General features: G+C 38.0%; 1 protein-coding gene across 3 annotated transcripts in view; it reads right to left on the reverse strand.

Annotated features, from left to right (window-relative positions):
- Slc44a1 (solute carrier family 44 member 1) overlaps nt 1–23737 on the reverse strand; it is a 215032-nt gene that overhangs the window by 60791 nt on the left and 130504 nt on the right. For all 3 annotated transcript variants that reach the window (XM_074051339.1, XM_074051338.1, XM_074051337.1), the window contains exons 13-14: nt 11511–11648; nt 1660–1896 (exon numbers count right to left, since the gene is read on the reverse strand). In XM_074051339.1, coding sequence (XP_073907440.1) covers nt 1660–1896; nt 11511–11648 — 375 coding nt within the window. The remainder of the gene's footprint in view (nt 1–1659; nt 1897–11510; nt 11649–23737) is intronic.

Consider the following 23737-nt stretch of genomic DNA (forward strand, 5'->3'; position numbering starts at 1 on the left):
TCTCACTAACGCTCCAAGAGATAATATTAGTTCTATCCAGAAGAAAAAATACCTAACATTTTTAAAAGATGAATTTTCCCACACTAAGAATATTGTTTTATTTTTCCCATGTCAAAGTCAAATGAAACAAGAACGCTTTACTTCATAAACCTCCACTTAAAAAAAAAAAAGACCTGGAAGGTAAATGCATTAATACTGCTAAGTATGAAATACTTTTAAAAAAAGACAAAATAAGAAATAAGCTAATTCAGAAATGTCTATCTAGTCTTGAAATTATTCCATAAAGCAGGAAGACAGAAAACATCTACCAGAAGTATAGTCAAAAGTAGTTAAATGTGATTATTTCCAAAGAAAATGTTTCTATCCTGTCAAAGTTTATGGAGTAGCTCTCCATTAAATATCCTTATCATTCCAATACAGAAAACTGTAAGAAGAAAAACTCTGTTTTTGGCTGGATGTGGTGGCACACACTTGTAAGTCAAGCACTAAGGAAACTGAGGCAGAAGAATAACAAGTTTGAGGCTACACGGTGAGACTCTGTCTTGAAAATAATAAAGAAAAAAAGAAAAAAAAAAAGCTCTCCCTTTCATCAGTGCCTTAAAAAACAAAAACAAACTCTTCTTCCAAGTGCTTTAATCATAAGAGAGATGCAATGCTCATATGCTCATAGATCAAAACCCATTATAAAAACAACCAGTTAAAATTAATTTAGGCAGTGTGAAAATGTTCAAAATTTAGTTGATGTTCTCAACAAGAGATAATCAGTAACAAATAGGTCAGCTAAATCATTTGGAATTTTTGCTATTTAAATTATTAAAACATTTATTTTTGCTTTAATTGTATAAATCATGCTCCTGGAAAATGACTTATATCTTGATGTATAATATTTAGTCTTTGATATCATCTATTTGCAAGATAGGAATATTTTACAGCTTAATAGTAAGGATCATTGTTAAAAAGCATCTTTAATTTGATATCATTTAACATGGATGAAAACATACTTAAAGCATTTTAAAATGATTTTCAAATTGTTTAAATTTTTTTAATGTGGCTATAAGAAGCTACACAGGCTACATAACTGCAAACTATCTGAATATAATATCTGTATAAAGATTCAGATACTGACAAATATGAAAATATAAAACAATCTACCAGTCATAGGTCTGTTACTGTATTCATTATAAAATCCCTTCAAGTTTGGCCTGCCATATTCAGGATGATGAGAGGGATGACAGCAATAGCATTTAGAGAAGTGGCTGATGGAGAAAGACAGGTAGGCATTAGGATCTGAGGATAAGAATTTTTGTTCTTAAACCCCTTTCAGGAAAAGGGACTTAGTATATCAGTGACCCAAAATGGTCCAATCCAAGGGCTGGAAGGAAAGTTTACAAATCCAATCAAATTCATCCAGCTGCACAGAGAGAGGGGCAGCAGAGTGGAATAGTGCATATTTAGGACTATTAACAAGTCTCCATGCTAGGAAGGCCTTCTTCCCTGATCTGCCCAAGATTAATTTCATTCATTCACTCATGAGTGCTGTTTTAATACTGAATTACTCTGTTGCATATATTGGGGATTAAATATAGAGAATGTTTCATAAAATATTTTTGTTTATTATCTTTTATCCCTGAAGCAGAAGAGGGTATCTGAAATACTTACCATCAGCACTTTATCCATATAGAACTCTCTGCCAGGGCTCCCATCATTGTATTTTGTATCAATGGCAAAACACAAGAATAATACATCCACTACCATTTCGTAAATGGACAGGAAGCAATGAGCGACTAGGAAAGCAAAGAGGCAGACGATGATCAGAGGCAGCACCCATACTGTGTAATCCTGCTGGTAGTTGAGCAGCATAATCCCAGCCAAACCTGTGCTGCAGACTATCAGCACCTGCAGCAGAGAGAGCAAAGACAACATGTAATGCCTAACTGCAGAAATCCACAACTTCTTCATCACTTGCAGTCTTAAAATACTCTGACTTTTTATAAATGATGTTTGCATATGCCATTCCATTTCATATCAAGAGGTATCATAGGTTGGGTGCTGGTGGCTCATGCCTGTAATCCTAGTCATTTGGGGAAGGGGTGCTGAGATCAGGAGGACTGTGGTTCGTGGCCAGCCTGGACAAACTGTGAGACCCTATCTCCAAAACAGCCAGAGCAAAGTGGACTGGAGGTGTGGCTCAGGTTATGTGCACCTGCTTTGCAAGCACAAAATCCTGAGTTCAAATCCTAGTTCCCCTTTAAAAAAAAAAAAGAGGTATCATGTATGTAGCTGTACATACTTTAATGTACATTAAAAAAATCACATTTGAATAACTTTTGTTTAAAGAGAATTGAATTTTCTAAATGCTATACTGCTTCTAGAAACTTCAGTTATTTAGAATACGGCAATTTTTAAGCTAAATAGAAGCATATTATGGAAAAATTAGTACACAGAAAAAAATTATTGACATTGGTATTGATATGTATTTTTTCTAAGCATTCATACATATATGAAATTGTATTACATAAAAAAATCATTAAAAACTTGTCATTAAAATTTATAGTTTCATTATATATGCTTCATACTCAGCTGCCTAATTTCATCTTATGAGTAATTTAAAATTTATTTAACTATTCTCCTACTGTTGGAGAATATTATTTTCAGATTAAGTGATGCTGCAACAAACACCACTATTCTCAGAAATTTTCCTGTTTCATATTTTATTTCATACAGAATATATAGTAAATTTAATAATTAAGCATGTAGTTTAGATTTGAACTGTGAAGAAAAGGTTGCCAAACAACATCCACACTAAAATAATAAAATAGCCTGTTAAGAACAATTTACTCTAGTGCTTCATTATTTCATATACAATACTGTAAATTTTTTATGATTCTTTTAATACAGTTCATTTCAGCTTTTCAATAACCCTATGAATGGTTAATGGTAAATATGACCAACCCCATTTTATAGTTTGGGAAACATGCTCAGAGTTGTTAACCAATCTGCCTGAGGTCACAGAATAAAGAACAGAACAAGTAGCACTTGTGTGTATTGCACAGTATGAGTTTTGATACGTATAAGAAGGAACATGGTGAAAAAAGAAAAAAAATTACAGATTCCACTCGGGTAATGGTCTCATGATGCCAACCCCCAAAATCAACAAAGATATACAAGAACTAAACAATACTGTGGACAAAATGGATTTAACAGGCATTTATAGTCTTTCATCCTACAGCAGCAGATTATACATTTTTCTCAGCAGCCCATGGAGTGTTCTCCAAAACAGATTACATCTTCAAAAACAGCATTCCCATATAGCATCCTCATAAAGCAAAAATCAACAAATACAAAATTTGAAACAATCCCCTATATCCTAGCAGACCATAATGGAATAAAATTACACTTTTGAGCCATCGATGGGTCATTGAAGACATTAAGAAAGAAATTAAGAAATTCCTAGATTCAAATGAAAGTGAGGACCCAAGTTACCAGAACCTGTGGGACACAGTAAAGGCAACCTTAAGAGGGAAGTTTATAGCTATGAGCGCCACATCAGAAAATTAGGCAGATCTCATAAATAATCTGATAATACATCTCAAACTCTTAGTAAAACAACAGCAAGCCAACCCAAAAAGTAATAGATGGAGATTATTAAAAAAATCAGGGCAGAAATCAATGAACTGGACACCAAAAAAAATGATACAATGAATCAATGAAACAAAAAGCTGGTTCTTTAAAAAAGTAAAAAAGATTGATCAACAAAGTGTTAACCAATTAACTAAAAGGAGAAAGAAGAACCAAACTGATAAAATCAGAGATGAAAAAGGGAATATTACAACAGACACCAATGAAATTCAAAATAATATATGGGAATACTTTAAAAACCTATATTCTAACAAACTAGAAACTGAAGAAGAAATAGATAAATTTCTTGATATATGACTCACTAAAATTGAATCAAGAGTTCATTAAAAACTTAAATAGATCTATAACAAGCAATGAGGTTGAGACAGTTACAAAGAACCTCCCAACAAAGAAAAGCCCAGGTCCTGATAGACTCACTGTTAAATTCTACCAAACCTTTAGACCTTTAAATAAGAAATAACACCAATGTTCCTCAAATTATTCCATAAAGTACAAAATGAAATACTACTAAACACATTCTATGATGCCAGTATTATCCTAATGCCAAAGCCAGGTAAAGATGCATCAAAAAAGTTAAGTTATAGATCAATATGCCTAATAGAGATAGAGTGAAAATCCTCCATAAAGTACTTGCTAACAGAATCCAACAACACATTAAAAAGATCATGCACCATTCCAGAGATGCAAGGATGGTACAACATATGCAAATCAATAAACATAATACAACACATAAACAGAATCAAGCACAAAAACATCATCAAGCATATCAATAGATGCAAAAACAGCCAATGACAAAGTTCAACATCTTTTCATGATAAAAAGCTCTGAAGAAACTAGGAATAGAAGGCATACTCCTCAACCTTACCATGGCTATATATGACAAACCTATAGCCAACATCATACTAAATGGGGAAAAACTTTATTCTTTTTTTTTTTTAGTACTGAGGTTTAAACACTTGCTAGGCAGTCACTCTACCATTTGAACCACTCTTCTAGTCCTAAATAGGGAAAACCTGAAACCACTTCCTCTAAAATCAGCAACAAGGCAAAGGTGTATACTTTCCCAACTCTTATTCAACAAAGCGCTGGAGTTCCTAGCCTGAGCAATAAGACAGGATAAAGAAATACAAGGGATTCATATAGTGAGGGAAGAAGTTAAATTGTCCCTATTTACAGATATGATTCTATACATAAAAGACCCTTAAAACTCAGCAAAAAAACTCGTAGATCTCACAAACACATTCGGCAAAGTAGCAAGATACAAAATCAATACACAAAAATCAATAGCATTTCTATACACAAACAATGAATAGTCTGAGAAAGAAATCAGGAAAACAGTATCATTCACAATAGCTTCAAAAAAATTAAAATACCTAGGAATAAATTTAATGAAGGAGGTGACTGACCTGTACAATGAAAATCACAAATCACTAAAGAAAGAAAACAATGAAAACATCAGAAGATGGAAGTACCAGCTGTAGAAACAGCCTAGATGCCCTTCAACTGAGGAATGGATCAAGAAAATGTGGAATATATAGACAATAGAGTTTTATTCAGCTATAAAAAAAGAAAGAAATTATGTTGTTTGCAGGTAAATGGATGAAGTTGTAGAACATCATATTAAGTAAAGTAAGCCAGGCTTAAAAAGTAAAGGTCACATGTTTTCCCTCATATATGGAAGCTAGACCTATTAAGTTAAATGTATATATAAATACATATTTGATCATATATATACATAAATATATATACACTACATATATGTGTGTGTGTGTATATATACATACACATACACATACATACACACATACATATATATAGTGAAAAAGAACAAAACTGTACTAGTAAGTCTGTCTGAGGGGACTTCGGGAGGCAGGAGAGGGGAAGAAAATGTTGGAGAATGAAAAATATTGAAACAACCCATCTATATATGAATATAATGTACTACAATATAAGCTGTTGACTAATAGGGGAGCATTTGATGAAGAGTAAACAATGGCGGGGTTGGTTAAAGCATAATAAATATATATATAGCCTGAAGTACTAAGGTGACACCCACTGGATTATCAATACCCACTTTAAGAAAAATTAAGGACAGGAGGGTACATAGGTCTTTTCTGGGAGTAAGTATCAATGGGAGGGGGTGGGCAAAAGGAAAGGGTGAATATGATGTATGTATTTTGTATTCATATATTGAAGTAGAAGAGTGAAATTTGTAGAAATTGTTCTAAGAAGGGAGGATGAGGGAGAATGATGGACGAGGTAAATCTAAGATATATTATAAGTGCTTATGTAAATATCACAGTGTATCCCCTGTATAACTACTATATAGTAATAAAATTTAAAACAACAAAAACAAAACAAACCAAAAAAAACAACTCAAGCAAGTATGAGCTGGCAGGCAGAGTGGCTCAAGTGATATAATGCTTGTCTAGCAAGCATGAGGCCCTGAGTTCAAACCTGAGAACAGCAAAAAAAACCCAGAAGAACTCAGCAAATACTTGGGTACTGACACATAGCAATAAAGGGTCTGTTATATTGAATCCTAGACACATTCTTTCTTGGCCACTTACTTAGCTAGTACCAGGTTTTAAATAAAGAGAAAAAGGACTCTAGAATCACAGCAGTCTTTTCTTAGCTAGTGCTGAGGACAGGGCAGACTTTTGCATGTTCCCCACTATTTATCAACAACAACGAATCTCTCCCTCACCATTATCAAGTTATAATGTATCAGATGACAATTGGTGTGGCTATAAACTGACCGCCCCCCCACCCCGCAGATGCTTTTACAAGCAAATCTGGATCCGCTGAAGCTTTGGAAGACTCCTCCCGCCATTTCTGAGGCAATATACTTGTGACTCATCTCTAACAGTGACTTATTTTCTGGGCTTATTTCTACAGATGGTTAATTACACCTATTTTCTTTCACTCTTGTAGTTTTCAATTTTAAAGTGAGTTATTTCTATACTCTCTTCAAATTTTGAATATTCATCCTAATGGTAAGCCGGGTGCTTTATGCTCTCACTATGCCACTAACAGTTACACCACATCTGAAACATTGAAGTCAGTTACAGGAAGAGGATATGGCTCTACCGAAGTGGATGTTATGACCAAAGCTGTTGAGCTGGGAAGTTACATAATGTGTAAAGTAACTTCCAGAATTGTAATGGTTAGCCCAAAAAGTCAGAGATGCAATACTTACTCCCAAATATAATGGAAGGGTATCATGCATTTTTTCAAACTTTAGAGAGGCCAGGAATATGATTCTTGGGATCTGATCCCAGAGAGTCTGATTGGTTGGATCTAAGATGAAACCTAGCAACAAGCATTTTAAAAGGATTCCAGGTACCGAAAAGGCCACATCTCAAGAAGTAATGGTATGTACCAGTGATCTCCAGGGTAGGTAGTATTCAACAGGGTCACTTGGGACCCTTCTAGCCTGTTTCTCCATCTTTGAGAGAGACATAGTAATAAACATACTCCATGTTTACTGAAATGAGCATTTGAAAGCATTTACTCAATGTCTGGCAATGCTCCTCTCTCCAACCATTTATTTTCTTGCCAGTTTAAGTCCTGCATTTATGATGTCCTTTCTCATTAGAAACTGTTTTTTCAGAGATTTTGTTTACCAATAAATAGCATTTATAAATAATAACTTACATCCTCAAATAAATTGTCAAGTAGAAGACATATCTAATGTGAGAAAAAGTATTACTAATCAGAAGTAACAAACAGAAGACCAGAAATTGAAAATTTTTGGGGGGGGCCTTGTGGGGGAGTAGCTTTATTGAGGCAAAAATCAAAACCTTTTGGATTTTAAGTATTTAGGTAGCTTATAAATCTCTATTCTTTCCTTTAGAATGCTATAGTCCAATAATCATAGGTCTCAAGACAAAAACTAAAAGAGCTATTGTCCCTTCCAAATCATTCTATAAAAACCATCTGGTTTCCTTTGAAATGAAACTGTATCTTTTTGTTTCCATTTGAAATTCAAGGCTTTAAAAATTGGCTTTCAAAAGTTGAGGTAATTGTGAATTCATATGCAGTTGTAAGAAATAAAAGAGATTCCATGTACCCTTTGTCCAGTTCCCTTCAAAGGTAACACCTTGTAAAACTATAGTACAATATCACAATCAGGATATTGATACTGATACAGTCATGATACAGAACATCATTACTTCACTTCACCTTTTTTTGATAGTAGTAGGGCCTTGCACTTGCTAGGCAGGTGCTCTACTACTTGAGCCACACACACCCCACCCTTTTTTGCATTTAGCTATTTTTTAGATAGGTTCTCAACTTTTGTCTGGAGCTGGCCTCAGACTGTTATCCTTCTGTCCACACCTTGTATGTAGCAGGGATTTCAGTCATGCACCACCATGCCTGGCTTATTTGTCTATATGGAGTCTTGTTAACTTTTTGCATGGGCAACCTTGAATTGCTATTCTTCTGGTAGCTGCCTCCTAAGTATCTGGGATTATGGACATGAACCACTGCACTCTTCACCATTTTAAAATTATTCCCATTTCTCCCCAAACCATCTTTAACTAGATGACCACAAATTCATTCTCTATTTCCATAATGCTGTCATGGAATCATAAAGAATTAATCTTCTTAGATTGGACTTTTTTCACTCAGCATAATTTCCTCAAGATTCATTAAAGTTGCTGCATGTATGTCATAGCTCCTGACATTGTCTTTCATAATGTATAGTGTAAACTACTTGATCAGAACTATTTCTGCACAACAGCAGCCATTTAATGACAAGAATTTTTTAAAAGAGCCTACTCAATTCTATGATCAGAAACATACAAATACACACACATATATATAAATATATGTGTATGTACACTCATATGTTTGTATATGTGGTGCTGGTGATTGAACCCAGTATCTTCTACCACTGAGCTACACCCCCAGCTTAGAACTATATCTTCTTTTTTTTAAAAAAAGCAAAACTAAATAGTCTAATCTTAGTATGTTAGAAACCCAGAAGATATTTTTTCTTTTATTTTTCACCATTTTAGAGTTCTTCTTAGAAGAATAAATCTTTCATGGTTTTTGATGTCATTTCAATAATATTATTATTTTTAAATGATGTTTTTCTGGAAAGCAACTTGGCAACACACATCAAGAACCCTAATTAATTCTACTTCTATGATTCTAGGATTCAAATAAGCTCTAATTAGTGTGGGCAAAGATTTGTACAAAAAAGTTTCACTGCAACATATCTTAGATTAGTAAAAAATTGAGAATAGTTTAACTGTTAAAAAACTCAAATAGCTGGGGGTATGGTTCATGTGGTCGAGTACTTGCTTTGCATGTTCAAGGCTGGGGGTTCAATTCCCAGTAGGAGAGGAAAAGGAATGGAAAGGAAAAGGGGGAGGGGGAAGGGCAGGGGAAATGGAAAAGGAAGGGAAAGGGAAAGGGAAAGAGGGGGAAAAAAGGGGGAGTGGAAGGGGAAAGGAAAAGGAAAGGAAAGAAAAGGGAGGGAGGAAGGAATGAAACTAGATAATTGAATAAATAAATGATAATAATAATTATATATCTATAGTTAGAAAACTTTTTAGTAAAAGAAGAAATGATCGTAATATAACACCAAGTAAAAAAAGGGATTAAAATATTCCCTTTTCCACTAGATTTTAAATTATATTTGTTAACTAGTATATAACTAGCACCCAGAAAGCCCACATTGGCTCTAAACTTTGGTTCCTCTGCTGGAAAATGAAGATAATAGTAGCTCACCTTATAGAGGAGGACGAGATACTGCTACTTAGTATAATTACATCCCTTTTCCTTCTAAATGGCTTCCTTTTTCTCTTAAAAAAAAAAAACTGCTGTGTACATATATGCTTTTATTCTGTGTTGCTCCATTTCTTTCTTAGCTCTAGGGATAAATTAACAAAACTAGTTAACTGTTGAAAATGCAACAAGAGGGTGGAGCCTAGTATCTTATGACTAATTCCAGCTACAAGGTAAGTGGAGATTGGGATCACAGTTCAAGGCCCACCCCAGGCAAAAATGGGAGACCCTACTGAAAAATAACTAAAGCAAAAATAAATAAAGAAAGGAAGGGCTAAGCGTGTGACTCAACTGGTACAGCACCTACCACGAAGTGTGAGGCCCTGAGTCAAACCCCAGCACTGCAAAAACAAAACAACAAAAACATGTAACAAGAGCAAATTCTTTATAAATGTAAATTTAATTACAAATATTCAGAATAATTAACGTACAGTTTTATCCTTAATTCTTTCCAGACGACAAGTGTGTAAGAACCTGTCCAATTCAAACAACACAGTGCTATGCTTCTCCCATACCAAGATTTTTTTTCTTTTCCAAGACATTTTTAAAGCACGGTGGATGGAGCAACCTGGGTGTGTGTGTGTGGGGGGGGGGTTCATTAGTAAGAGAATGTTTAAGAGTAGCATTTGATGGGAAATTGTCCATCATGAAATGAGTAATTATGAAGCTTACCAAATGAAGGTGGAAAAGGCATATGCTATACTGTGAAGTTAAAAGGGCAGGACAAACAGGTATACATACTCTGTTATACCAGAGAACACAGGCTTATGAAATACTGGGAGGGAATAACAAATGAAAGTATGGTACAGTGGTGTTGTTATAAGTCTTATTCTTTCCTTACTTTTTCCACATTTTCTGAGTATTTAATGGTTTGAAATATAGGTACAACAAAATCTAAATATAATGCTGTTCATTATTTTTCAGATTTTAATAGTATGGAATAATCTGTCTCTCCTCAGACACTTCTAAGCAAAGTAGAAATCTCATTCCCCAAAAGCTCTATTTTAAAAAGGTTTATATACAATGAAAAGGGCAGCTAACTGCCAGCATTCTCCAAAAACTGCTAGCATTCATTGAAGAGTAACAACGTGTCAAGCACTGTCCTAGATACCTTCCATGTATCTAATCTTCACAACATTACGAGCTTGGCCTTATTATTGTCCCAATTTTACAAATGAGCAAATTGAGGCACAGTCTCAAGTCACACAGCTAGTAAGTGACGGAGCCGGGATTTAAACAAAGAAGTTAGACTTCAGATGCCTAATCACCACACAGACTCTTTTCTCATTCTTCTTGTTTTGGGGAAAGGGAGGAGGGAGGATGCAGACCTGGGGTTTGAATTCAGGCTTCGTGTCACAAGACAGGCACTCTACCACTTCAGCCACATCTCTAGCCCTTTATGCTATAGTTATTTGGATATAAGGTCTCGCTTTTTTCCCCAGGCCAGCTGGACTATGATCCTCCCGTCTATGCTTCCCACTATAGCTGAGATGATAGGCATGCACAACCACACCCAGCCTTTTCTGTTGAGATGGCTTCTCCCAAATTTTGTTTTACCCAGGCTGTCCTGGAACCTTGATCCTCTTGATCTCAGCCTTTCCTGTAGCTTGAGATGGCAGACTTGTGCCACCAGGTGCAGCTACTGGTTGAAATGAGTCTTGCAAACTTTTTGCTCAGGCTGACCTTGAACTGCAACCCTCCTAGTTTTAGCCTCCCAAGTAGCTGGGATTGCAGGTGTGACCCACCAGCATGTGGCTTCTTTCCTAATTCTTTATAGTTCAAAATATGTCAGGAGAAGAGTGGACCACTTAGCCAGATTGAACCACAGTTTTCCCATTTGTAAAAGGTGAATAACAGAACTTATCCTGTAAATTTTTTTGTGAGATTTAAGTGAATACATGTACATTAAACAGAACCATATCTAATACACATTACAGGCTTTGCAAGTGCTTGCTATATGTTTAATTAGTTTCAGTTCAGAGTTGGGCTAGATATTTTTTAAATGAAAGGGCAAAATTTTGCAACACTTACCTAGACAGTATACTTATCTCAGAGAGTATACTTGTTCTTACCTTGCCTAAGAATAACATGAAGTCTCCCACTGTGTTGATGGCAGCCACTCGCAAAGCATTCTCCACCAGAATGACAAAGGCATCTTTTGCTGAGGTGCAGAAGTTGGTGCTGTTGATAGCTGTGGCTGTGTATGCATTCTGGACAAAAGAAAATATGTCTTTTTAACTAAATGAAAACTTACTCTTTAAAGACAAAAACCACACTTAACTACAACATAGCTTTTAAAGAATATTTCAGTCAAACAGACGTTAAAAAAAGAATTAATGAATGAATTCTGGCGTGGTTAAAAAAAAGAGAGCAAGCTTTTCACTTGGCTTAGTTTGGGTTCTTTAAAAATATTTATTTATTAAAATACACAGAAACCTTTCCAACACCCATGTACTTCCTGGTCTTTGCGAATCAAACAATGTCTCAGGTTCATGACTATGAATACCAGTGATACACTACAACATTGCAGTGCTTCTTCACAAACTGCAGAGGTGTGGATGGGGATCATATTGCTGTGCTGTTTTGTCTGGAACACCCACTATTTCCACTTTGGTGGGTTTCCTCTATTCTGTCAGGTTTCACAGCTCTTATAAGAGGCAGCTGTTTGTTGCCTGTATTTTATACTCCTCCTCTTCCTGGGTACAAGACTCCAAATCTTCTTTGAGAAGACAAACCTTTCCCTTAGTCAGAGTGGGGTTGATACAAACTCAACTCTGGGGCTGGCCTTCATTGACCTGAGCCAATCAAATGCTCTACCCACCTCCCCATGATGATTGGTTCAGGTGCTGATATATAAACTAATTAGAGCCAACGAAAGTCAAAGAGGCTTTCCTTGGGGCTTCTGTGAGAAAGGTTTCTTTCCTCTTGCAAAGGCTTTCTGAAAGATGTGGGGGTATGAATGGGCAAAGCTGTTTTGTCAACGTAACAGGAAGAGCTTCTGGAGGTCACAGTGTGAAACTGAGAATGAAGTCACCACCACAGAAGTAGAAGCAGCTCTCACCAGGCACTTGAACTTGGTAATAGTGTTTGCATAACTGGGAACTAGCTGGCTTTCTAGACTTTTCAGTTATATAATATATTGCTAATAATCCTCCCCCCTGTCCTTTGTTTAGGCTAAATTGAGCTGGTCTTTCTGTCTTTTGTAATACTGAGTCCCAGTTGGTACACTTTTGCTCATTTACACCTGCTTCTGCTTTCCCTTGTCCTCCTGAACCAGTAGTTATGAATTCTAGTTTTCCCATTCCCTTTCCCTAACATTCCAGAACAGCATTACCATTTTCTGAGAAATGTAAGCAAGTATTATATCTAACATATCTGAGTATTAGGAAGGGAAAGTATATAGATTTTGTGACTAAAACTTTTGGACCTAAGGAAGTTTTGGTTTGGTGCTGACTTAAATTGTTGCTGTGTTCAAAATATTGTAACTACCAGAAAACCGCTGGACACAAAGGGCTTTGCACTGTGTTTCCTATAAAGCTTCAAACAGTGAGCTTGGGAGAGACAGTACTTAATTTATGAATGCTTATTAATTAAGAACAGGTATGAAGATAAGGTTTTTGAGTTACTAAAATTTAATTTGCCATTGTATTATAAAATTCATTGATTAAAAATACAGAACATTTCAGAGCTGAGGCGAGAACAGTACTGAACAGATGGCTACCTGGGGTTCTTAAACCTTTTTTTAATTAATGGGCAGTAGAATACAGTACTCTTTGAGAAATACAATATTATTTTGATATACAGAATTTCATTGTACACACTGGGATAATTTACTATGTTTTTTTCAAAAGCTAATATGTAAAAAATTTTAAAGAAATCATATTAATTGAGTTTTTCTATTAGCATTCATTCATTGGATATTTGCTCCCTTCTATTGTTATTGGCCAGTGATTTTTCTGTTTGTTTGTTTTGTTTTTTTAAATCAGGAGCCAAAGAGTTAACAACCTAGCTGCAGTGTCCTGCATTTTTCCTATCTTGTACAAAAACTTCTTTTGAAACATTCTGTAAAATGCCTCAACCAAGTAAAAGTAAGGTATGCTTTTGATCTTGTTTAACAGTAACCCTGCTGAAAAAAATGGGAAAAGAACTGCCACAGCCAGAGCTATTCTCAAAGCACACAAAGTGGCTCCCAGTTCTTACTAGTTCTCCAGGTACTTATAAAAATACCCATTTAGCCATTTATTCTAGAGCAGGGGTGGTCAAACTACTGCATACAGGCCATATGGCCCTGCCAAATGCATTTGTAAATAAAATTTTACTAGAAAATAGCCTTGCTCATTTCGCACAGTTCAGCACTTGTGACAGAGATGAGACAGCCCGTAAGGTCAAAACACTTACTTTCTGGTCCTTTACAGAAAAAAGTTGCTGACCTCTGTTCTATAGTATTGCTAAAGATCAATTAGCCTCATTTACAGTCTATGGAACTCACTTTCTTAAACTTTTTGAAATACAAACCACACGTAGTCATTTTAAATTTTAGTAACTTTTTCCACAGCTTTCAGTTTTTTTAAGCATCCTTTGCTATAATTCTTTGCCTTCGCTTCTCTTCTCCTCTCCTTCCCGCTTCTTTCTTCCTCTGTCTCTCCATTTCCCTCTCTTCCTCTCTCTTCTCCTCCTGTGCTGGAGAACAAACCCCGGGCCTCACACATGCTAGGCAAGTGCTCTACCACTGACCTATATCCCCAAGTCCCTCACTATAATTCTTCAACAATTTCACTGAAAGAAGTCTTAGGGTGATGTGGAATATAACTTCCCTGAAGAAAAATACCTTATTTCCCATATCCTAACATATGATCAAGAGACTAACCTTTTTTTTTTTTTTTTTTTTTTTGGGTGGTAATGGGGGCTGAACTCAGGGCCTCACACTTACCAGGCAGATATACTACTCCACCAGCCCAAAACTGGTCATTAGTAACAGATATTCACGAGACAGTACCCTTCCGTATTAAGTATTTATAATGACTATGAGATACATTCTGTTTTAGAAAAGCATATAATGTCAAGAGTCAAGGAAACCAGACAACCCATTTAAATAAATTAGGTTCTATCTTAGGCCTCCCCAAATGAAGAACAACTAACTCTTAACTATGTTACTCTATCCTTCCAAGCTTCACCATGTGTCTCCTCGAAACAGGAGACCGAAGCAAGAGAGAGTCCATGTACTTGCATTCTCTCCTGTTATCATTATGACAGCCAGCTGCCTCTAGCAGAGGACCTAATACTTCCACACTAAACTATAAATGCTTTGACTTCATTTGAGAATTATTGTTCCTCCTGTTGCTTCTTTTGTCTTACCCTGTCCCATCCTATCTACTTTTAGAGAAGCATATTTATTTGTAGGCAAGGAAGGAAGCAGCAATACTTCCTTTTTTCTACCCCTCAGTTGCAGGGTAGGATATCCTCACAGAAATTTAGTCTTCTTGGCAATGTTGGCATTAAAGACCCTCCAGTGCTGAAAACAGACACACGAGAGACAAGGCAATCTTGACAAGGCAATTTCTTTTGATCAAAAGAGTGCAAGCATGGATTCACTCAGGCCGAGCAGACATGTGAGCACACTCTCGGTGGGCAGAGCCAGCATTTGGTGGTACCATGGAGAACATTTACTTGAGACTCTTCTAAGCAATTGGGCAAGCACCTGTGCTTTTGGTGCAATTGGCAATCCCTTTCACTCTAGCATTCAGATCCCCCGCCCACACCACAACATCTAGAAAAGGGAGAGATATAGGCATAGAGAATGCAGCTAATGGTAGAGGTTCCTTTGACCTCCATGAGGGTTCCCAGAGGAGGGCCAAATGAATTCAAAGCCAGAAATCAAATTGCAGCTGGATTTGCATTGGTGCTTTTTTGGTGGTCCACCACAAGTTAAAATGTTGATTGGATCAATTATATTTATTATGATCAACAAAGGGTTGTAAACTATACCAGAGCAGCTATCAAAGGGATAGCAGAACAATTGGGACCAACTTGTCAGATGGCCTGGGAAAACAGACGGGTATTAGACATGATACTGGCAGAAAAGGGAGGAATTTGTGTAATGAATGGAGTTTCATGTTGCATATATATACCAAATAATACATGGGACTATTACCAAGGCCCTACAGGGATTAACTACCCTATCAAATGAACTAGCTGAAAACTCAGGTATAAATGATCCCTTCATCGATTTCATGGAAAAATGGTTTGGGAAATGGAAGGGTTGGATGACCTCAATCTTAAACTCCCTGGTCATAGTGGCTGGAGTTTTAATAGTAGTAGGATGCTGCATAATTTCTTGTGTCCAAGGATATTTAGTCCAACAATTAATTGAAACAGCCTTCACCAAACAGTTATCTCCATCTTACCCAAATGACTTATTTCTATTAGATACACAAGAACATGAAAGTCAACAACTTCTAAATGAGTCCAAAGAAAAGAATTTAAAATAAAAGTGGAGGGAATTGTAAGGAAAACAATCTTTTCTATTAAAGTATATGTCACCCTCATAAATGGCTTAAATGTTGCCATCTAAGGTTACTTATATGTCTAAAGTTTCCTGTTTCTTCTTCTGGATTCTTGTACAGCTCCATTGCCCACTAAACTATGTGCCTTAACCTATCCCCCAAACTTGTAGCCAATCAGGAGAGATTGTGAACCTCTGACCTGGACCAATCCAGGGCAAGGGGTAGGGACAACCGGGTCAGGGATATAAGGAGGAGCTGTTGTCGGCCATAGTGTGCTCATGTGAATACATGTTTGTACTCTTTTGATCAAAAGAAATTGCCTTGTCAAGATTTCCTTTGTCTCTTGTGTGTCTGTTTTTGGCACTGAAGGGTCTTTAACTCCAACAGCAACATGGTATAGATCTGTACAACTCTTTCACATTCAACATGACTGAAAAAACATAGGTGAATATTTTGTAAGCTCTTTTACCTACTTCCAGGACAGGAAGATGAGCTTTTTGCAGACGACTTAGTTGAGCTTCTGAGTCCAACCACCTTTTCAGCTGTCTTTATCCTTAGCTAAACTGTCTACAGAGAGCATTGCTGACTAACATCAGCCTGTACCTTACATTTGCTCCAGAAGGACAAAGGCTTGAGACTCCAAGAAGCAAGATAAAGGATGACCACTAAAAACTATGTTTGTTAGTTCAAGTGATCCCTGAAGTTACTTTTGTGTGATAGGACTTATTGTAAAAGTACTGATAATGTGAACAAAAATGTGTTATGGCCCAGGGTCACCACGCAAGCAATCATGCCCACATGGGCATTTGTCCCAGAGCACAGCTTCCACATTTTCACAGCTTTGCTTTCTTCACTGAGGCACCTAGAAATTTTCTTAAACTCAATGACTCACTTAATGGGGGCAAGGTAAATAGCAATGGTAGGAAAAGAATAGAATATGGGCAATACCATGTGTAAATTTTTTATAAATTTAATAAAGGAAAAGGTGGTTACAATTCTTCTTTATTTTGGGTGAAGAATGGAGAGCCATACTATTGTCTGAATGCTTGAGTTCTTCCTAATTCATATTGAAACCTAATCACCAAACTGATGGTATTAGGGATGAATGGGATTGGTAGCCTTACAGAAGAAGGCCAAAAGGCTTTATCTATGAACAAGCAAATAGGACCCCCCAAACACCAAATCTGCCTGTGCTTTGATCTTAGACTTCTCAGAACTATGAAGAACAAATTTCTGTTGCTTTTAAGTTTCCTAGTTTACAGTGTTTTGTTACAGTAGTCCAAATGGGCTGAGACAGGGCAGAACACCAAACCTACACCACAGGCTTCATCCAGTTTTGTTCTAAATTCTTAAGACTTTTTAAAGATCATAAAAATTTAAAGTTTGATGCCAAGCACACAAAATATGTGTTCTTTAAAACTATCACTTGTGACACATATAGAAGAGAAGGGGAAGATAGCGGAAGAGTAGAAAAGAAAAGACAACATACAGAAGAGCAAAAGAGAGGAAGCGCACTGAGAACTACAAAACAGGAACAGGGCAACTGAAAAAATCAGCTAAACAGAAAGGTAATGTTGTTTAAGGCAGATGAATGAGTATCCCATCCCCCATAGAGGGCAATATCATTTCTACATCCTGAGGAGATGGAGGCCTGCATTACTGCATCCTAAAGGAGGGATACAGATCTGCCACAGGGCTGATGAGCAAAATGCTCGATTGTTCCCTTCCCCCAATAAAGGTGCTAACCAAACCAGTTCACCTGAGAAAGCCTTTGAATCCATGACCAATGAGAAAACCCCCCTAACCCAGAGTTAAAACGTCCATAAAAACACCAAACTTCACCTGAGCAGTGAGCCACCGGCTTCCGGGCTCTGTTGCACTTCTCTAGCTGTAGCCTTTCCTTTCTCTTTAATAAATCTTACTTTGTTTACTGGCTTTGGCTCATCATTCACTCCCTCAGGAGCCAGTTCTCTGGCCTGTGAAGACAAGGACCCTCGACCCCAGCCTGTAACACTTCGTCACCGGCATGTAACAGTAACAGAATAAATTAAGAAATTCAGAATTAGAATTAATAACCAACTAATTCTAGTTAAGAGCTCCAGCTCTAGTTCTCCGAGGAGGAGAGGAAGCTGAAGACTCCACGTCAAGGTAAGCCAGGCAGCTTGCACTACAGATTGGCAAAGCCAGTTCTGGGACATAAACTATACTGCCCACAAACCCTAACCCCAATGAGGGAATTTGACAGAACAGTGACTTCCCCATTACAACAGGCCAGCACCAGACAAGACAACCCTTCATTCTTCATACCACAGAGAGATGTGGCAAGGTACCATCTTGGGAGAGGGCCTCCTGAACAAGACTGAGGTGGCCAGGGGGTCTTACAAATGAAGTTAATTTAAAAAACAAAGCACGGAGCCCCCACTGACTGAGAGCTCAAATTAGAGCAGCTGCCTACCTACAAACTGCCAGAACTTTGAAACAGCAGAACTTGGAAACAAAGCAACCCTGAGTATTTTTAAAGGGTTGCAGCCTAGGGAGTTTAAGGTCTCCGAACCATAATGTTTGTGTGGGAGACTGCCAACAGGTAGATGTAGAGAGGGGTAAGTTTTCACCGGGCAATCCAAAAAGAAGCAAAACGGCAGCCCTCCCTTTTCAGCAACAGCAATGCCATTACCTAAGGCCCTACTCACAGGAACTAATGGCCCTCCCCCAATCTCTCCACATTTCAAAAGGAAGTCTTACTTCCCTACCTATGGAAGCTATGCAGTTCCAAAACAACTCTAAGAGCAAAGCACTTTAAAAGAATTTCAAGAACTGTCCTGGAGTCTGTCAACCTCATAGTCTGAGTTGCCCTCCCAAGGCCTCTGCCTGCACTTTAAGCTACAAGTCCAACTCCAATCTCATGAAGCTGTTTCCTTAATAACCAGGGTAAGAAGGAGTAACATGGACAAAACACAGGGAATACCAACACTTTTCTCCAGTGAGAAATATATGCTTTTTCTTTTTCTCCCTTTCTCCCTTTTTTCTCTTAATGTAATTTGTTTTTATTTGGCTGTTTCTTTCCTTTTTCTTTCTTTTTTTTTTTTTGTTGTTGAGATTTGCTTTATGACCTACAATATGATCTATTTTGGAAAATATTCCATGGGCTGTTGAGAAAAATGTAATCTGCTGCTGTTGGATGAAATACTCTATAAATGGAAGAATAAAAGGTTCTGAATAGCCAAAGCAATCCTGAGCAAAAAAGAACAATGTTTGAGGTATCACAATACCTGATTTCAAACTATACTACAGAGTCATAGTAATAAAAACAGCATGGTGCTGGCATGAAACAGACATGAAGACCAATGGAACAGAAAACTCAGAAACAAACTCATGCAGCTTCGGCCATTTGATTTTTGACAAAGGAGTCAAAAACATGCATTGGAGAAAAGACAGGTTCTTCAACAAATGGTGCTGATAAAACGATATCCACCTGTAGAAGACTGAAACTAGATCTCAGTCTCTCATCTTGTACTAGTAGCAATTCAGAGTGGATCAAAGATCTTAATGTAAGATTTGAAGCTGTGACACTAATACAGGAAAAATAGGAAATACACTGGATCATATAGGCGTAGATAACAACTTTATGACTAGAACTCCAATAGCTCAGCAATTAAGAGAAAAGATTAACAAATGGGACTGCATCAAACTGAAAAGCAAAGGAAACAGTCACTAGATTAAAGAGACAGCCTACAGAGGGAGAATATCTTTCCCAGCTACACATCTTGTTGGGTCTGGAGACCTAAAAGGAAGATAAGTGAGTATCCCATCCCCCCATGGAGAACACTATGATTCCTGCACCCTAAGAAGAAGTTGTAAATCTGCATTTCTGCATCCTGAAGAGGAGATACAGAGTCTGATAGATCTACACAAGGCTGATGAGCAAAATGCTCCCAAGATCTCCCCCTCCCCCAATAAGGGACAAACAGACCAGTTTACCTAAGAAAGCCCAGGAATCCACAGCCAATGAAAAGAGCCCACCTACCCCTTACCCAAACCCAGAGTTAAAATGCCAATAAAAACCGCAGCCTTTACCTGAGCAGGGAGCCACCGGTTTCCAGGCTTCTGTGCACTGCTCTAGCTCTAGCCTTTCCTTTCCCTATATTAAGTCAATCAGCTGCCTCTCGAGCCAGTTCCTGGCCTATGAAGGCAAGGACCCTCAACACTGGCCTGCAATACTTCAAATCAGCATGTAACAATCTGATAAGGGATTAATCATAAGAATATGCAGGGAACTCAAAAAACCCCCAGAAGATTCAACGACTCATGGATTAGATGGGCAAATGAACTAAACAGACAATTCTCAAAAGAAGTACAAATGGCCAATAAATACATGAAGAAATGCTCAACATTCTTGGTCATAAATGAAATGCAAATCAAAAAGACACTGAAATTTCACCTCATTCTAGTCAGATTGGCTATTTCAAATGTTGACAAGAACTGGGGGCGGTGCAGGGGAAGGTGAAAAGTGGACCCTTATACACTGTTTGTGGAACTGTGAATTATTGTAATCGCTATGAAAAGCAGTATGGAGGTTCCTCAAAAAACTAAAAAAAGGCCGACTATATGATCCAGAGATACCATTCCTGGGCATATACACAAAGGCAGGATACAATAGAGCCACTTGCACATCCATGTTTATTACAGCATTATTCACAGTAGCCAAGCTTTGCAAACAAACCCAGATGTCCTACAACTGATGAATGGATTAAGAAAATATGGTATGACTCTTGGGGATATACCCAAAAGACTGTGACACAGGTTACTCCAGAGGCACCTGCACACCCATGTTTATTGCAGCACTATTCACAATAGCCAAGTTATGGAAACAGCCAAGATGCCCCACTACTGAAAAATGGATCAAGAAAATGTGGTATGTATACACAATGGAATTTTATGCAGCCATGAAGAAGAACGAAATGTTATCATTTGCTGGTAAATGGATGGAATTGGAGAACATCATTCTGAGTGAGGTTAGCCTGGCCCAAAAGACCAGAAATCATATATTCTCCCTCATATGCGGACATTAGATCAAGGGCAAACACAACAAGGGGATTGGACTTTGAGCACATGATAAAAGTGAGAGCACACAAGGGAGGGGTGAGGATAGGTAAGAAACCTAAAAAATTAGCTAGCATTTGTTGCCCTCAACGCAGAGAAACTAAAGCAGATACTTTAAAGCAACTGAGGCCAATAGGAGAAGGGGACCAGGAACTAGAGAAAAGGTTAGATCAAAAAGAATTAACCAGACATTCCAAGATGGCGGCTAGAGGTAGGAAGCAGAAAGCGACCCTCCTATAGTGAAATCTTGGAGAGACGCTGGAGACACACTTTGCAGGCATAATCACTGAGAAAAGGCATAACTTTGACCCCTCCACATCTCCAGCCGGTGCAGAGAATCTCCACTTCACGTTAAATGGAGAAAGGAGGAGGGCCCCCAGGACCGCCAGTGGTCAGCGCCCAGACGGCTTGGGAAGACACGGACCAGGTGAGCTTTGCGGTACCGCAGTAGCCCCACACACAAGCCTGGGCCAGAGCAGCATAGCCCCCTGGACAGACTGACCTCGACCCGGGAAAAAAAGAGAAACTGAGTAATAAGCACTAAGAACAGTTAAGACACTCTGGAAAGAGGGTGGGGCGCCCTGAGCGCTGAAGATTGGGGGAAGGGAATCCTTCCCGGGACTGTAAATAAGCCGGGTGGGCCGGAGAGCCTCTGGCGGGAGCGGGGGTGGGGGGGGCGGGGGGCGCACGCCAAGCAACCAGGAGCAGAGAAGCTTGTGAGAGTGGAGGAGGGAGGAAAACTCCACAGGAGAGGAGGGAAGACCCACTTCCCACGTGAACTGTAAATAAACATGGCGGCCGGCAGGAGCAGCAGCACCGCCCAGTAAGCAAGAGCAGGAAAGCTTCTGAAAGTGGCAGTGGGAGGAAAACTTCAGAGGAGAGGGGGGAAGACCCACCTCCCACATGAACTGTAAATAAACACGCAGGCCTGACAACGCAGGGGCAGTGTCACCTTTCCCAGTGCTTGAAAATGGGAAAGCCTGTAGCAGAGGCTCCCGCACAGGAGAACTCTAAGCAAACAAAGCCTGTGGGACCAGGTGAGTGCTAGCTCACCCCAGAGATCTGCATAAATAACGCCGCCAGCTACAGGCTGAGAGCAGCAGGCAGGCAAACCACAGTTGCAGATACCACTCTCAGAACTGTCTCCAGATGCTTTTTTTTCTTTTTCTCCCTACCTTTGATGAGAGAACAACCGAATTACACCTGCAAGCCGAAAAACTTACTGAAACTGTATTGCATTTGAACTTGGGACACTTGGTGGGGCTTTTGTGTGTGTGTGTGTGTGTGTGAGTGTGTAGTTTTGTTCTACTTTATGCATCCCCTTTGATGAGACAACTACAGAACAACATCTGAGGCACCAACTCCAGGACTGGAGATTGAGCCGGACACCCAAATTATTAAGACTGAAACTGGATTGCATATAAACTTGGAAGTTTTTTGTTTTTTTTTTTAAATTTTCTATTTTCCATTTTATTTTAATTCAATTTTATATCTAGATATTTCTTTCATTTACTTATTTTTTTATCTTTGATTTTCAATCCTCTCTCTGTCTCTCTAATGTCTGTTCAGCTTACTGTCAATTGGTACACTAACACTCCCTGTTTATACCTTTGAAACTCTCTTGTCTGATACCTTGTTCTGCTTTCTCCCTCTTGTCTGTATATTTGTTTTCCCCTTTTCTTTAACTTCTTGCTTTCCATCTCAGCTCACTCTTCCATTCTAAATATTACCACTGTTATTATTACAAGCTAGAAAATACTTAATTGCACACAGTACAAGGACAGTCACAACACCAACGACAATGACGGGAAGACAGAAAAACCAGGGAAACCAGTTTCCCCACAGCAAAAAATTAGTACAGGAACCAGAGAAGAATGAAGAGAACAGAAACTCAGAGCCAGACTCCAACAAAATGAAGATAAACTATGCCAAAGGACCCAATGAAGCCCACAAGAATAATTTAAAAGAAGACATACTACAAGTACTCAATGAGAATTTTATAGAGATGATACTGGATAGGGTCAACCAAAATGTACAGGAGACACTCAAGAAATTCCAAGACAATAAAAATAGAGAATTTGAAAAAGCAAAAGAAGAAATAAAGGAAACCATAGAAACACTGTATAAACACCAAAGTGAAAGAGAGAACACAATGAATAAATGGATAAATGAACTCAGGACAAAAATAGACAACAATAAAGAAGAAAACTGCCAGGATATGGAAAACCTCAGAAAAAAGAACAAAACAGAACTGCAAAACAAAACGGAAGGCCAATCCAGCAGAATAGAACAAACAGAAGACAGAATCTCAGAACTTGAAGATGAAATGGTAATTAAAGGAAAAACCGAAGAACTAATAATTAAACAACTCAAGACCTGTGAAAAGAAAATGCAAGAACTCACTGACTCCATCAAAAGACCAAACTTGAGAATCATGGGCATCGAAGAAGGAGAAGAGGTGCAAGCGAAGGGAATGCGTAATATATTCAACAAAATAATAACGGAAAATTTCCCAAATCTAGAGAAAGATATTCCCATACAGATGCAAGAGTCCTCCAGGACACCAAACAGACCAGATCAAAATAGAACTACTCCACGACATAGCATCATTAAAACAACAAGTTCAGAAACTAAGGAAAGAATATTGAAGGCTGTAAGAGAGAAAAAACAAGTAACATACAAAGGTAAACCCATCA

Source organism: Castor canadensis, chromosome 13 (assembly GCF_047511655.1).
Source record: "Castor canadensis chromosome 13, mCasCan1.hap1v2, whole genome shotgun sequence".
NCBI lineage: Eukaryota > Metazoa > Chordata > Mammalia > Rodentia > Castoridae > Castor > Castor canadensis.